At 41.3% G+C, this 15,635-nt stretch overlaps 1 protein-coding gene across 2 annotated transcripts in view; it reads right to left on the bottom strand.

Annotated features, from left to right (window-relative positions):
- Window positions 1-15,635, bottom strand: part of LOC138749470 (protein unc-13 homolog C-like) — an 877,967-nt gene that overhangs the window by 791,509 nt on the left and 70,823 nt on the right. For both annotated transcript variants that reach the window (XM_069910841.1, XM_069910842.1), the window contains exon 5: window positions 8,954-9,077. In XM_069910841.1, coding sequence (XP_069766942.1) covers window positions 8,954-9,077 — 124 coding nt within the window. The remainder of the gene's footprint in view (window positions 1-8,953; window positions 9,078-15,635) is intronic.

Here is a 15,635-nt window from a genome sequence, read left to right as displayed (position 1 = left end):
TACAATGGACCAACTTTCTCATGTTTGGTGAAAATCCATCTATTCAAGAAATTCCATTTTAATCTTTTTGTTCACTTTCCATTTGTTGGAGGCTAACGTTACCCTTAATTCACCTGAAAAATGTGTCTAAGTATTATTTTAATAATACTTAGATAAAGTTGCATTCCAGTAAACCTATCGCAGGTCGAAAAAGAATATCCCACCTACCATCTGTTGTAATTAAATTTTGAATACCTTTATTGGTTAAGTCAGCATCATGAGAGAAAATGCTGTACCATTGCCCAGCAAAGTGAGAGGGTAGCGTACCACGTATCGCAAGTACAGGCACAGATCAGAATTCAAAATTGAAAGGATGGATTCAAACCATCTTAACTTTGAAAAATCGTAAGTAAGGGAGCACCTGTAAAATAGAAATCTTTCACAAATTATGAGGGATAAATGTCCCAATGTTCCTTGAATGAAAGGTGTACATTTATTATTTACCTGAGCATGAGCATTAATTGCAAAGTATTGCATAGAGATGACACAGAAGTTGCAGAACCTACTCAGCAGCTGTGAAAAGTACTGTTGCTTTTAGGTGGTGTAGAATTTCAGCAGAACAGCTGAGCTAAATGGTTGGATTGGAGTTTAGTAGAAATGTATGTGAGCATCCAGGAAGTCCAAGACTGTTGAAGGATTTACTTTTGCATTTAGTATTGGTACATATTTGCCTTTATACTGAGCATTCAAATGAATTGGAGGAGGTTGGGGAGGAAAATAGTTGTTGGAATGTGTTAAAATGTGTTTTTATCATACATCAGGCAGGATGCCAATTTTTTCTAATCATCTGCAGCTACTGACAGTTTTAATCCTCCACGGTTGATAGCGTAGCAGTAGTGCTAGCGACTCAGGTTCGAATCTGTAAGAAGTTTGTATGTTCTGCCTATATCTGTGAGGGCTTCCACCAACCGGGTGCTCCGGTTTCCTGTCACCCTTCTAAGTCAAGTCAGTGTAATTGGGCAGCACGAGCTTGTGGTCCAGAAGTTACTGTGCTAATATGTACGTCCAAATTCAAAATCCACATTGTGGATGTATATAATTGTCTTTCTATCTCACATTGATCCAGCAAATACTGACACATTGAAGTATTTCATTAAAGTAATTCAAGTTCATCAGATAAAATGGTAAGCAAAGCCATTATCTGTTTGATAGAAGAGGATGAAGTGTTAGAGGGCAAGGCACAAATGTACATTTCCAGAAATGGTAATCATGAGTGGCCTAAATAACACCAGGATATTATGATTAATTCACCCTTAAAAAAGTAGAAATGACAGAGTAATCCAAGTTCAGTTTGATTTCACCTGGTTACAGTAAAACCTGGCTGTCCTTTTTCTGCCTTCAAACAGACAAAGCCTAAAAAGAGAGGCTCCAGAGGTCAGGACAGCTAGAAAGTGGTTGCAGGAGGATGAAGAATGGATACAGGACTTCCTCAAGACAGTGGATTCAAGGACTCTGCTGAGAATCTGAATGAGTACATCAAGACTGTCACATAATTTATCAAAACAGCAGCGGCAAGTGTGTCCCCACCAAATCATTCAGGGTTTTCCCGATTTGAGTGCCAGATCGCAGGCATTTAAGTCCGGAGATCCAGATTAATACAGCAGGAGCAGGTATGACCTGCAGAAGGGTATCTCCCGAGCACAGCGGAAGTCCTAGACGAAAATGGAAACAACGAGGGACACCTGACAGCTGTGGCAGGGACTAAATGCCATAACCTATTACGAAACCAAATCTGGTAAAGTCGATGACGGCAAAGTTTCTCTCCCAGAGGAGCTCAACACCTTCTACATCCGATTTGACAACAGTAACACCCCTCCACACACCACATTCTGACGATCCCACCCTGTCCATATCTGAGGATGACGTGTGTGCTGCCTTCAGCAAAGTGAATCCAAGGAAAGATTTCAGCCCAGGTGGAGTATCTGGCCGAGTACTAAAGATCTGTGCTGATCAACTTACCAAGGTATTCACAGATGCCTTCAATATCTCACTCCAGCAGGGCATGGTACCCACCTGTTTCAAACAGGTGTCAATCATACTCGTGCCCAAGAAGAGTGTAGTACCCTGCTTTAATGACTATCGATCAGTAGCACTTACATCAACAGTGATGAAATGTTTTGAAAGGCTGGAGTTGAAGCATATTAGCTCCTGTCTTAAGCAGTGGCATGGATCCATTCCAGTTCGCCTATCGCAGCAACAGGTCTACAACGAATGTCATCTCACTGGCTCTACACAAAGCCCTGGAACATCTGAACAGCAAAGATGCATACATCAGGATGCTCTTTATTGATTAAAATTTGGCATTTAACACTATCATCCCCTCAAAACTTATCAGTAAACTCCAAGACCTGGGAGTTAACACCCGCACTGTGTAATTAGATCATGGATTTCCTCACCTCCAGATCACAATCAGTGAAGATTGGTAAGAACTTCTCCACAATTTCCATCAGTACCGGACCACCACAGGGCTGTGTTCTTAGCTCACTGCTCTAAGACTGTGTAGCTCAGTACGGCAATAACACCATCTATAATTTTGCCAATAATAGTGATATAAAGGAAGGGGATGTGGAGATTGAAAACTTGGCTGAATGGTGCACCAATAACAACCTCGCACTCAATGTCACCAAAACTCAGGAGATGACTGTTAACTTCAGGAAAGGAAAGTCAGAGATTTACAATCCAGTGATCATTGGGGAATCAGAGGTGGAGACGGTGAGCACATTTCAGTTCACGATCTCAGAGGATCTTTCCTGGTCCCAACACACCAATGGCATCGTGAAGAAACCACCTCCACTTCCTCAGGAGTTTGTGGAGGTTCAGTATGACACCAGAAACCCTGGCATATTTCTGTAGAGGTTGAAATTGTGCTGACTGAACTAAGTAAAGACTCTTACTTGATGATTACTTACTTTATGATTTTCTTTGCTCTCCCTGTATTGCACAGTTTGTTTACATTCATTATCTGTTACAGTTCTTTTGTTTGTTTACACGTTTGTACTGTTTATTTTTTGCATTATTGTGCTAATTCTGTCGCGCCCACAGGAAAAAGGAATCTCAGGGTTATATGATCTCATGTATGTAGTCTGACAATAAATCTGAAAAACAAGTGTAAGTATGGTTAAATACTGAGAACCTTCCACCCTCAGGACTTGAGTGGTACTGACCCTTGTTTTTGGATATTTTCCAATATTCCAAATACTTTTTTCAGATGTTATACAATGCACATTTTCAATGCACCCGGTGAGTTAAAGGAAGCATGGGGGAGTCCTGCTGAGTTCAACGCGAGTGTGGGAAACAGGGAACTAGGTTATTTAAATGAAGTGCAGGAAAGAGGACCTGGTAGCCAAATGCCAAAACCAGAGGGAAGATGAGTTTTGCTGTCTAATTTAAGATGTCCAAATTCAATAAACTGTGGGTACTATAATTGATTAAATGGACTGTCTGGTGAGTACTCGTTTGGTATTAGTAAGAGTTTGATCTATAGATAAGTAAAACATACAGATGCACTGAAATTATTGGGTGATGCAGCCACGTGGTACTTAAGAGGCACCAAATTTAATTACCATGAGTCAAATATGTCATGAGTCATAAAAAAAGTATAAAAGAATAGATAAATAAATATTCCTTGTTGCTCTTCATACAAAAAAAAGTGATGTTTCAAATAGTGCAGGCAGATCTTTGGGTGGTTAGGGTCTGATAGTTGTTGGAAAAAACTGTCCTTGAACAGTGAGGTGCTAGACTTTAGTCTTCTATACTATCTGTCTGAAGGTGGCAGGATTAGAGGTTGTGACCAGGGTGACGGGGATCTCATGCTGTTGGCTGCCTTCTTCAGGCAATGCCTCATATAGATGTCTTCAATGGATGGGAGGTCAGTGCCTGTGATGGGACTTGGCTGTGTTTGCCACTTCCTGTAACCTTCTGCTTTTTTGGACATGAGGATCCAAACTAGTCAGTGAAGCAGTCAGTAAACCTTCCACAGAACACCTGTTGAAGTTCAACTGCGTATTCAAAGGTACACAGCAAATGGAAGGATTCACAACAGTGTAGAGGAACAGAGGGATCTTGGGGTCAAGGTGCATAGATCCCACAAAATGGGGTGTTTGGGGGAGGGGGGGAAATGAGGGTTATATTTGGAAAATGTATAAATAATTCACAGTAATTACTCATCTGTGATGATAATTTTAGTACTGTTTGTTGATAAAATCAAAATAAAATATTCAAAAAAGGTTGCCACACAAGTTGACAGGGTGGTGAAAAAAAAAACATGTTCGTCTTCATTACTCAGAGTTCAAGAATCATGAGGTAATGTTGCAATTCTATGAAAATCTGGTTGGACCATACTTGAAGTACTCCATACTGAAGTACATGTTAACATTGACTTCTCTGGTTTCCATTAAATTGCCCCTCTTTTCTTCTTCTCTGTTGCTTTCCCCACCCCACCTCCGACCTCTCTCAGCCTCCCTCTCCCCTCTGTCTTTCATAATGCCAAAATAAATTCTCACCGTTCCTCTTATATCCAATTAACACTTTTTGTTGTTCTGGACACCTTTCTTCCAATTTTCAGTCTTTATTCTGATGCCTTCCTGTTCTTTGCTTACACCTTGACGAACGCTCAGGCCCAAAACCTCAATAATATATCTTTACCTCCTATAGAGATTGCAAATATGGCTGAGTTCCTCTAGCAGTTCTACGTCTTTACTACAATCACAGCATCTGCAGACTTTCGTGTTTCACTCTGCAATGTTCGATGACACAAAAATACTACAATGGACAGTGAAGAAGCTTACCTGAATTTACAACAGATCAGATGGGGAGCCAGGCTAAGGAACAGTAGATGCAGTTCAACTTGGAGAGTGTGGGGTGTTGCATTTGGGTAAATTAAACCAGGGCAGGATTATGGAGCAAAGTGTCATTGGGATGTAGGTACATCTTGAAAGATGACCGCACAGGTCGACAATATTGAAGAGAATGTTTGGGATTCTTGCCTTCATCAGTCAGGGCAGTGAATCCAAGTTGAAGTTGTACACTACATTGGTGACGGCATACTTGGATTATTGTGTCCAGTTTTGGTCACCTAGCTATGAGAAGGATATTATAAAGTTGGAAAGTATAAAGAAGAGGTTTACAAAGTTGTGGCCAGGGTGAGGGAAGTTGAGTTATCATGAGAGATAGCAAAACTAGTTCTGTTTTCCTCAGAATGTTCAAGTTGAGAGGGATCTCATTGAGGTCTATAAAATCATGAGGGACAAAATAAAAAGATGAATTAACAAGAGTCTGTTTCCTCAAATAGGAGAATCCAAGTCAAATCAGCATAACCAAAAGATAAGGGGGATGGCATTTAGAAGAGATGTAGGGGGACAATTCTTTAACCAGCGAGTGCTGGGCATATGGAACAAGCTGCCAGACAAAGTGAAGGAGACAAGAATGTTAGCTTCCTTGAACAAACACTTGCATAACTATATGAATGGCAAGAGATTGGAGCAGTATGGGTATATTGCAGAACAATGAGACTAAAGTAGGAATGCATGTTGTTCGGCACTGACAAGCAGGGTCTATGGCAGGGGTAGCCAAACCGAAGCTTGCGAGCCACATGCAGCTCCTTGACATGTAATGTGCAGCTCGCGGGGAGGGTAGCTGTCGGCAGCGGGGAGGGTAGGTGTCCGCAGCGGGAAGGTAGGTGTCAGCAGCGGGGAGGTTAGGTGTCGGCAGCGGGAAGGATAGGTGTCCGCAGCAGGAAGGTAGGTGTCCGCAGCGGGAAGGTAGGTGTCGGCAGCGGGGAGGGTAGGTGTCGGCAGCGGGGAGGGTAGGTGTCACCAGCGGGGAGGGTGACTGTCAGTGGGTCACCAGCTGACTGTCAACAGCCTGCCTGCTGCTAGGCACCTGAAAGCTGCTAGCCGCTTTGCATTGCTGCTTTCAGGTGCCTAGGGTGAAAGTTTGGTGTGTAGACTTGATTAGAAAAAAATTTTGCAAAATTGCTCCCTTTGAAACAGTGATTCTTCACCATCTGCAGTATATCAGCATTTTGCAAATAGATGATTTGCAAGACAAAGATTGGAAAATATTTTCCCCAACAAAACTGTACCAACTTCCCCTGCCGTCCGCCCCAGTCCTGATGTCCCGCGCCAGGGGGCTGTCAGACAGCGGAGAGTTGGGACGCCGGGCAGCGGGGCTGTCAGGCACGGGGAGTTGGGTCGCCGGCTGATTGGCACCTGAAAGCGGCTAACGATAGTGTTAATAATCATGTAATTGCTATGGCTCTCAAACATCTGAAGTTTATGGTATGCGGCTCTTATGTTAAGCAAGTTTGGCCACCCCTGGTCTATGGTCTCATTTCTGTGCTGTTGAACTCACAATTAGTGCAAATAAAATGTGATGTTACAACTGTGCAGACAGATTTTTAATTATTATTATGGTTTAGGAAGTACAGGGAAATTCAAGAGCCTGAAAGTGTTTCTAAAAACTTCAAGCTCACAAAAGAAAAATCACCTCATGATGGAGATCTAAAGCAGCTTCAATTTATACAAAAAGATTACAAAATACCTTGTTCTCAGCAAGACTACCATCTCCAATTCAAGAAGACCCAAGTTCAAGAAACATTTTGGAGATTTGAGCGCACGTGCTTTCACAGTAGTGCATCATCTATGAAGTGATTCCTGTCAGAAGTACACACTAATTTGTACTAGCTGCCATTTTAAGTGCACTCAGAAGATTCCATGGCAATACTTCAATGACAGATTTTGGAGAATATTTATTTCTCAAAAAGAGTTTTTATAAAATGAATTATCTGCGCATTGAGTAACAGCCAAAATTGGATGGAGTTCATGAAAAGCACTATTTCCCAGGAAGCCAATGAGATCTCCAAGCCAACTGTGCTATTTATTTTGATCATGGTTAACCTTAACCTCAATTTCATTTCCCCACCAGAGTTGCACATCACTTCAAACCCTCTATTTGGCTCAGCATGGAACTGCTTCATACTCCCCACAACAAAAACATGTTGGTAAGAAGGATCAATTTTCACATCACAATATTGTTCAATGAGTAAGTAGGAGAGAAAATCACAGACTTCTAACATATCATCTGGTTTGGCAATGGGGCAGGGCAGAAGTGAAGGAAGTTCCTCATTTCTTTCCAGAGAAGTCTAGTACCAGATTTTATCAAATGTCTTTGATCTCAGTATCCTCTTCAGAGATTTTCTGGGATAGAAAGACTAACCTGCAGCTACCAACTGCAGGGACAGCAGATCAGGCAGCATTCAGAGAAACATCCATTTGATGAAGTTCAAGCCCAAAACGTTGATGATGCATCTTCACCTTTGCTTCATAGAGGCACTGTTTGACCTGCTGAGTTTCTCCAACATTTGTGTGTTTTTTTTCACTTAACCATGGTGTCAACGGAATTCTGCGTTTTACCTCTGAGCATCAAAGGAAGTAATTCTGCAGCTATACAAAACCCTGGTTTGACCACATTTGGAACACAATGTGCAATTCTGGTTGACCAATTACTGGAAAGATATGGAGAATTTGGAAAGGATTAAGAGATTCACCTGGATGTTGCCTGGTTTAGAAGGCATGAGCTATAGGGAAGGTTAGAAAAAAGCTTGGGTTGCTAAACTCAGGAGAGAGGCAGGAGACCTGATGCAAGTTTATAAAATTATGAGAGCATTGGATAGTCAGAATCTTTCTCCCAGAGTAAAATATCATGCACTGGGGTGCATGCATTGAAGGTGAGAAATTTTAAAGAGATGGACAAGGCAGATGTTTTACACAAAGCAGATAAGATAGTAAAGTTTGAAAGGCTTCTACATCAACACATGAATATGCAGGTAATAGACAGGAATGTATCCTATTCAAGCAATCATATTCGATGCCAACATGTGACAAAACAAGTAACAGTCAGAAAAAAAGTTGCAGATTGGAGAAAGGCATCAGTTGACTGGTCAGGATCCAAATTTATCTAATTTTTTAATACGACAGTTCTGCACATAAAACAACAGAGCTCATAATGAATTTTGAATCTAAGTCTCTGCAGTTGCCACTGCTCCCATAGAAAAATTAATTTTGTTGACTGGTAAACTGATCTTGTAAACTTTTACCTTATCTGTCTGCTCAGCACTTGCTGCATGCCCAAATTAGAATTATTAAACATTGGCATTCTCTCAGCCCAAGGACACATGAAGGCATTATGGCGACTGAACCATTCATTGTAAAGATATTGAATTGTCCCCCCAGAATACTTTGCCCCTTTATTCTCTTGAGTTCGTCTTTGATGTTCAACTTGGAGGAGTACTTGTTCATTCAATGAAACAAGACAGGACACAGAGGTTTCCCTGTTAATGTATAGAATAAGCACTTGTGTGGCCTGGAGTTGAAGACTCTATTCTCCTGAACAAATACAGGAATTCAATCCTTTATATGGACATCTAAAATCTAGAAAACTCCAAAATCTGGGAAGTGGGGACCAGCGGTTGCGAGAGGCGGCCGGGCAACCGGTGGTTCAGGGAGACTGCCGGGCGGCTGAGGGACCACGGTTGGGGGAAACGGCCGAGGGACTGGCGGTTGGGGGAGGCAGCCGGGAGGCCAAGGGACCGTGCGCGGATGGGGGAGACGGCCGAGGGACCGGTGGTTGAAAGAGGCGGCCGAGGGACTGGTAATTGGGGGAGGCGGCCGGGTGGGAGTGGATATGGCAGCACAATTTGGATGGGCTTTCTGTAATCTGGAAAAATCCAAAATTCGGAACACACTGTCCCCCAGGGTTCCGTGTACCTGTATCTCTGTGGCAACATTCCTGTCAGCTTTGTCATGCCAGTGGAAGAAAAGCTATCCAAATTATTAAGTGTCTATGATACCATTTCCAAGAAAGAGCTCAAGTAAGCACTTGAAATAGATTTCACATTGAAAGCAAGCTTTCTTACCAGCAGGTAGTTCAAAGTATGTATCCAGTAGAATTTTATGAAATGTTGGATTTTTTGCTCCACAAATTTCAGTTCCATTTGTCAGAACTTCAGAATTCAAATTCCACCAAATTCCAACTCCTTCCTAAAAACAAAATAATCATCCATCAGCTGTGAGAACCAGATGATTTCTATTTCTCAATAAAAAATTTCTTCAAGAGCACCAGAAAACAGCTGACTTGTAATACAATGCTTCAAGTACTCAAAATATTATCACATGACGTCAAATCCACAAGTATTTATTTTCTGTCATCCTGGATATTAAGTCATTTTTACATGCATCATGTGAAAAGTTACACAGAGATCTTCATCGAGGGCAGCACGTAGCAGTTAGTGGACCACCTTTACAGCACCAGTGATCAGAACTTGGGTTCCAATCCTGCGCTGTCGATAAGGCATTTGAACATTCTCCTCATGTCTGCATGGGTTTTCCCCAAGGGCTCTGGTTTCCTCCCATCATTCGAAACGTACCGGGGGCATAGGTTAATTGGGGGTAAATTGGGCGGCATGGAGTCATGGGCCATAATGGCCTGTTACCATGCTCCATATGTCTAAAAATTTTGTTTGTTGCATTTTTGCATTCATTACTGAATGAACACCTGCAAAATAACTTGTACCGTGACTTCTGGTTTGGGGGTGATATGGAGTAGACATCTCATTTACAGCTCCATAACTTCAGCGTACTTTTTCCCCTGTTTACTTCTTTTAAAACTTTCAAAGTCGTGGCAAATTGCATATATTCACTGTTTGAAATTGATACAAGAGCTGGAAAGATCAGAAAAAGCAGAAAAAAAATGGAAAGAAACAAGAAACTCTGGCTAATCCATAGGCAAACCCGATTACTGAGGGCTCCTCCAATAAATCAAAGAATTTATTGTTGCAGGATTTAAATGTCTCGATGATATGCTTTTGGCACTGTAAAATCGACTTGCACAGGTCTGTCGTCCACAGAAGAATAAGGTGAATGTTTGACCTCAGCAAAATCTATTTTAAAGGATCTGAACGACCGGGTCTGCTACCTAGAAAAAAAGACTGTACTAACAATAACCACACCAGCAGAGCGAGTACAAGACTGCATTAATAAACTAATATGTACTCTAAGAGGTCTTGTCTCTCTGCAAGACAAACCTGGAAGGCTAGACTCTAGCTCTGGACTGCTTTATAGACAAGGTCACCAGGATGACCCCTGGTGACCTAGTGGTGTAATTACATATCACTGCAAAGACAACAACAAGAGACAAATGGCAAGAATTATCAATTTGGAAAGTCGAAGAAGGCAACAAAACCAGGATATTATAGGGTAGGCTGAAGATTCTGAAATTGGTCTGTTTACTAAATTTTTCTCTGATTTTTTTGGTCATGGTGTTTGGATATTAGATGTTTCCAACATCACCGGAGCTTGACAGAGCACATCATTCATTATTGCCAAAGCTTAAATCAGTCAAAAACCATGTTTGATATTTGTGTACCTACATGGCTATCAAACAAAGGAACTGCTGATCTGTGAAGTCTGTGGCAAAGGTTCACTGCAATACCATGGCAACAAATTAGAATTGTGGAAGATTACCCTCCCAAAGTCACAAAGCAGCAGGACCTCTATAGGGAAGTAAGGTCAGAGATATACAAGATTTTGGTATAAACCGTCAGATTCTCAATTAAAGATTGTTAAATCGGTCTTAGTAATAGCAAGAAAATGTGTCACTGTAACATGGAAATCTGATGTTTCATTAACAATTGACAGATGGCACGCTGAAATTCAAAGTTATATTCCATTAGAAAAAAGATTATGTATAATTTAAGGGATAAATATTTTTTATTTTAGTAAATTTTGGGTCTGTATGTAAAAATAATGAAATTAAAATTACAAATTTATAGTTTTTTTTGATCATATTTTTTTGATCATATTTTCCCTGAAAATATAATTATTTTATGATGTTTTTGAGGTCTTTGAGTGTCAGCTGATGAAATTTGATTTAATTATTTGTAATAGCTTTACAAATAATATTTTATATATTAGTTCTGGGATTATATTAACTTCGGGGGAGGGTGGGTTTACTGGGGTTTTTTGTAGTTTGTCCTTTTTTTTAGTTTTCAGATTTTAGTTTTTTAATTTTTATAAATAGATTTTCAACATATACTTATTAATTTTTTATTATGTAACTATGTTATAATGTTCTTAATTTTTGACATTATATATGAATAAATAAAATATACAAAAAAAATAGGGTATAAGCCTTCACTGCTGTTCCCATCACATCTTCGCATCTCTCTTCCCAGCAGTAACAAGAAATGGCTTGGTTCAGTGGAGAATGCTGGAGAGTAAATTTATAAACAAACTGCTCCAATTCCTGAATGACATTCTCCTTTTTCTTTCTGTTGAATGGTTGCTTTGAACTGATGATTGAATTTTAATATGTTGAAGGTTCATTCATTTTTAAAGCTTTCACAGGGAAAGCATTGATATTAAAAGCTGATTTAATTTGGAGTGGTTGAAGGAAAAGATTTCAACACACTTTGATTGTATTTACAGTTAAGAGTGCTCTATTTACAGTTAAGAGTGCTCTATCAAAATGGGATATTTTTTTTGTTTGAATCTTGAAACTTTTTTTAAAAAAGCTATGAGAAGTCTTTAATCTTTTTTGATCTGTACTGTGATTTAGACTAAACATGGCTTCTTTTGGTCTGGCATTACGGGGGTAATACTTATTATTTTCCTTTAGACCAGGAACACCTAATATTTACTAGAAGATAGTAGGTTTCTAGAATTTGTTAGCATCCTGTCGATCTATTCAACAGCCTTAGTGGGGTAGGATAACAGAAGAAAAAAGGTGGTTCATGAGTCTTCTGCATTACCATGGTGCTTTATTGTTAAGGATTTTTTTGGTTCCAGCTTATGGAATTGTACTCTCTAGTTTAATGAGGCCATTTGCAGGCTGGAGGTCATTGTTCATATGGCACAAGTTCAGCTCTGCACCTGCACAATGGAATCTCTTAAATTAGTTTTACTGTTAGTGTTTACTTTTTATACCTGAGTGACTTTGGCAAAACACCAAATTTCATGATTTGTTCATGACAATAAATTCTGATTCTGGCTAATCCTATTAAGTTCCTGAGTTGGAATGTGAAAGGCTTAAATTATCCTGTAACATGAAGGAAATTGGCTTCACATTTAAAACAACTTAAAGCTGCAATTATATTTTTGCAGGAGACATATATACGAGGTGAACCGTTGAGCTGAGCTGGGGGGAAGGTAGACCGTTGAGTTGGGTTGGGGATGAGGAAGGATAGACTGGAGGTCTCATTGTGCGAGGCTCTGTGGGTTGAACTAAAAAATAAGAAAGGTCAGGCTACAATATAGGGGTATTTAGGCCACCAAAAGAGGATAGGGAACTGGAAGAGCAAATGTGCAGGGAAATAGCTGAGATGTGTAGTAGAAATAGGGTTGTGATAGTTGGGGATTTCAATTTGCCTAACATTGATTGGGAAACACAATCAGTGAGAGGGCAAGATGGCTTAGTCTTTGTACAATGTGTTCAGGATTGCTTTTAACAGCAGTTGTGCCTACTAGAGGGGAGGCAGTGTTCGATCTATTGTTCGGGAACACAATAGGGCAGGTGCATTGGTTAGAACATTGGATCCAGTGATCATGGGTCCATTAGCTTCAACTTAAATATGGAAAGGGATAGGTCAGGTCCAAGGTTGAAGGTCTTCGAGTGGGGGAAGGCTAGATTTGAAGAAATTATATGGGCTGATCTTTTTTCCGGAAGGATGTAGAGGAGATTTGGAGGGTATTTAAAGAAGAGATATTGAGAGTACAGGATTTTTACGTACCAGTCAGATCGAAAGGCAAGGCCGAAAGCTTAAGGGAACCGTGGCTTTCTAGAAAAATAAGAAGTTGGTTCGGGATAAGAGGGGGGCATTTTCTAAATTTAAGAAGCAAAAAATGGATAAGATGTATGATTATTACATAGACTGCAGAAAAAAACCTGAAGAAGGAAATTAGAAAGGCAAAAAGAAGGTATGAGGTGTCAATAGCTGATAAGGTAAAAGTGAATCCTAAGGTTTTTTAGATAAAATAGGTCCGCTGGAAAATGAGAGCGGTGAACTGTGCGAGGAACCATAACAGATGGGAGAGATATTAAACGATTTTTTTCTCATCTGTGTTCACAAAGGAAAAGGACATTGGACTATGTGAGATAAGTGAGGCAAATGGCTTAGTTATGGAAAAGATAGGGATTAGTAAAGAGAGGGTTTTGGAGCTTCTAGGCTCAGTTAAAGTGATTGTCTCCTGGTCCTGATGGGATTTTCCCCAGGACGTTAAGGGAGGTCAGGGAGCAAATAGTGGAGGCACTGTCAGTGATTTTTCAATGATCACTGGAGGAGGGTGTGGTGCCATGGGATTGGAGGGTTGCTAATGTAGTTCCGTTGTTTAAAAAAGGCACGAGATGTCGGCCAAGTAATTATAGGCCTGTAAACTTGACTTTGGTGGTTGGGAAAGTTATGGAGGGTATTCTTAGAGATGGTGGGTATAAATATTTAGATAAGCAAGGATTGATCAGGAGCACCCAGCATGGATTTGTGAAAGGGAAGTCATGTTTGACGAACCTTGTTGAGTTTTTCGAAGAAGTGACAAGAAAGGTGGATGAAGGTAGGGCAGTTGATGTCGTCTCTCTAGATTTTAGCAAAGCTTTTGATAAGGTTCCACATGAAAGGTTAGTAAGGAAGGTTCAGTCACTAGGGATTAGTAGAGAAACAGTAAGATGGGTTCAGAGGTGGCTGAAGGTCATGGTGGACAACTGTCTGTCAGGATGGAAGCCTGTGACGAGCGGAGTAACTCAAGGATCGGTGCTAGGTCCCCTGTTGTTCATAATTTATATTAATGATTTGGATGATGGGGTGGTTAACTGGGTAAATAAATATGCAGACGATACGAAAATAGGGGGAGTGGTGGATAGTGAGGAAAGTTTTCAGGGATTACAGAGGGATCTGGTTTGTCTGGAGAGTTGGGCTGAAAGATGGCAGATGGAATTTAATGTAGAGAAGTGTGGGATGCTTCATTTCGGTAAAAATAATCAAAATAGGACATATGTAGTAAAGGAGAGGACATTGGGGAATGCACAAGAACAAAGAGATCTTGGAGTTATGGTGAAGCGTTGCTTGAAGGTGGATTCCCATGTTGACAGGGTGGTTAAGAAGGCATTTGGTATGTTAGCATTCATAAATCATAGTATAGAGTATAGGAGCTGGGAAGTGATGCTGCGACTGTTTAAGGCCAGGTTTGGAGTATTGTGTCAGTTCTGGTCTCTAAATTATAGGAAGGATATAGATAAGGTGGAGAGGGTACAGAGAAGGTTTACAAGGATGTTGTCTGGGTTAAAATACCTAGAGTACAGAGAAAGATTGAAGAGGTTAGGACTTTATTCATTGGAACGTAGACAGTTGAGAGGGGATTTGATAGAGGTGTTTAAATTTATGAAGGGAATAGATAGACTAGATGCAAGTAGACTCTTTCCCCTGAAAGCAGGGGAGGTTGAAACAAGATGACACAAGTTGAGGGTAAGGGGGGGCAAAATTTTAGGAGAAACATTAAAGGATGCTTCTTCACTCAGAGAGTGGTGGATGAATGGAATAATCTTCCGGAAGAAATAGTTGAGGCAGGGTCAATTCTTTCATTTAAGAGGAGGCTGGATATATACATGGATGAGAGGGGATTGGAGGGTTATGGGTGGAGAATAGGCAGGGGGACCTGGCAGAGTTCTTTGAGTGAACTGGCATGGACGAGATGGCCTGTTTCCATGCCATAAACTGTTATATGGTTATATGGAAAGGTGGACTGCTGAGGTGAGTTGGGGGGGGGAAAAGGCAGACCGCTGAGCTGGGTTGGGGGTGAAGACAGACCGTTGAACTCCCTCCCCTCTCCCCCAGAGTTCTATTGTTTGGGGGCCTCTTCCTGCATCTTCCTCCAAGTGTTTGTGCTCCATCTTCCAAGACCGGCAGGTTACGAGTCAATGTGTCGGCAGGAATCAGGCTCACTAGGTCTGGAGGCATAACGGAGTCCAGTGCCCTTCTTCACCATCAAGCCTCTTCAGGCAAAGGCTAGGAGAAGGTAACTCTGACTTCAAATCCCCAGGCTTGGCTTGCCCAACCGTCAGTACCTGGAAAGGGCCCCAGCTATGGGCAAATAGTACATGTGGGGCTGGCAGCAGTGACAGAGCGTGTCACAGTTTCCCTGGTGGTCTACAGCAGCAAATTCGGTGGGCAAAGGATCCATAAGGACAACAGCCAGCAAGTGTATTGGAATGGGCTGTGGCTGTCATGTGACAGTGCTGCCCTCTACCTAGTCGGGGGACATACCAGCTGCCAATCAAGGTTTGGTTCCGCCCCACCCATTAATCCACACCTTGCTGTTGGTCACATGTAAATTACCTGGACTCCACTCTCCAGCCTGCTACTTGGCCTTGGACCATTGGCTGTTGTAATTAGATTAACCCTCCTGCCACTGAGCTATTGGTCCCCAATGTGGGCTTGTCCCTCCAGCACTATAAAGGTGCCATGTGCTCTTTGTTCTCTCTCCTTGCCAGCTTGAGAGTGTGCGCGTGCACGCGTGCGTGCACTCTGCATCAGTTGCCTTCTGTAAATAATA

Source organism: Narcine bancroftii, chromosome 14, assembly GCF_036971445.1.
Source record: "Narcine bancroftii isolate sNarBan1 chromosome 14, sNarBan1.hap1, whole genome shotgun sequence".
NCBI lineage: Eukaryota > Metazoa > Chordata > Chondrichthyes > Torpediniformes > Narcinidae > Narcine > Narcine bancroftii.
Note: the sequence above shows the minus strand (reverse complement) of the source record. Positions and strands in the feature narration are given on the sequence as shown.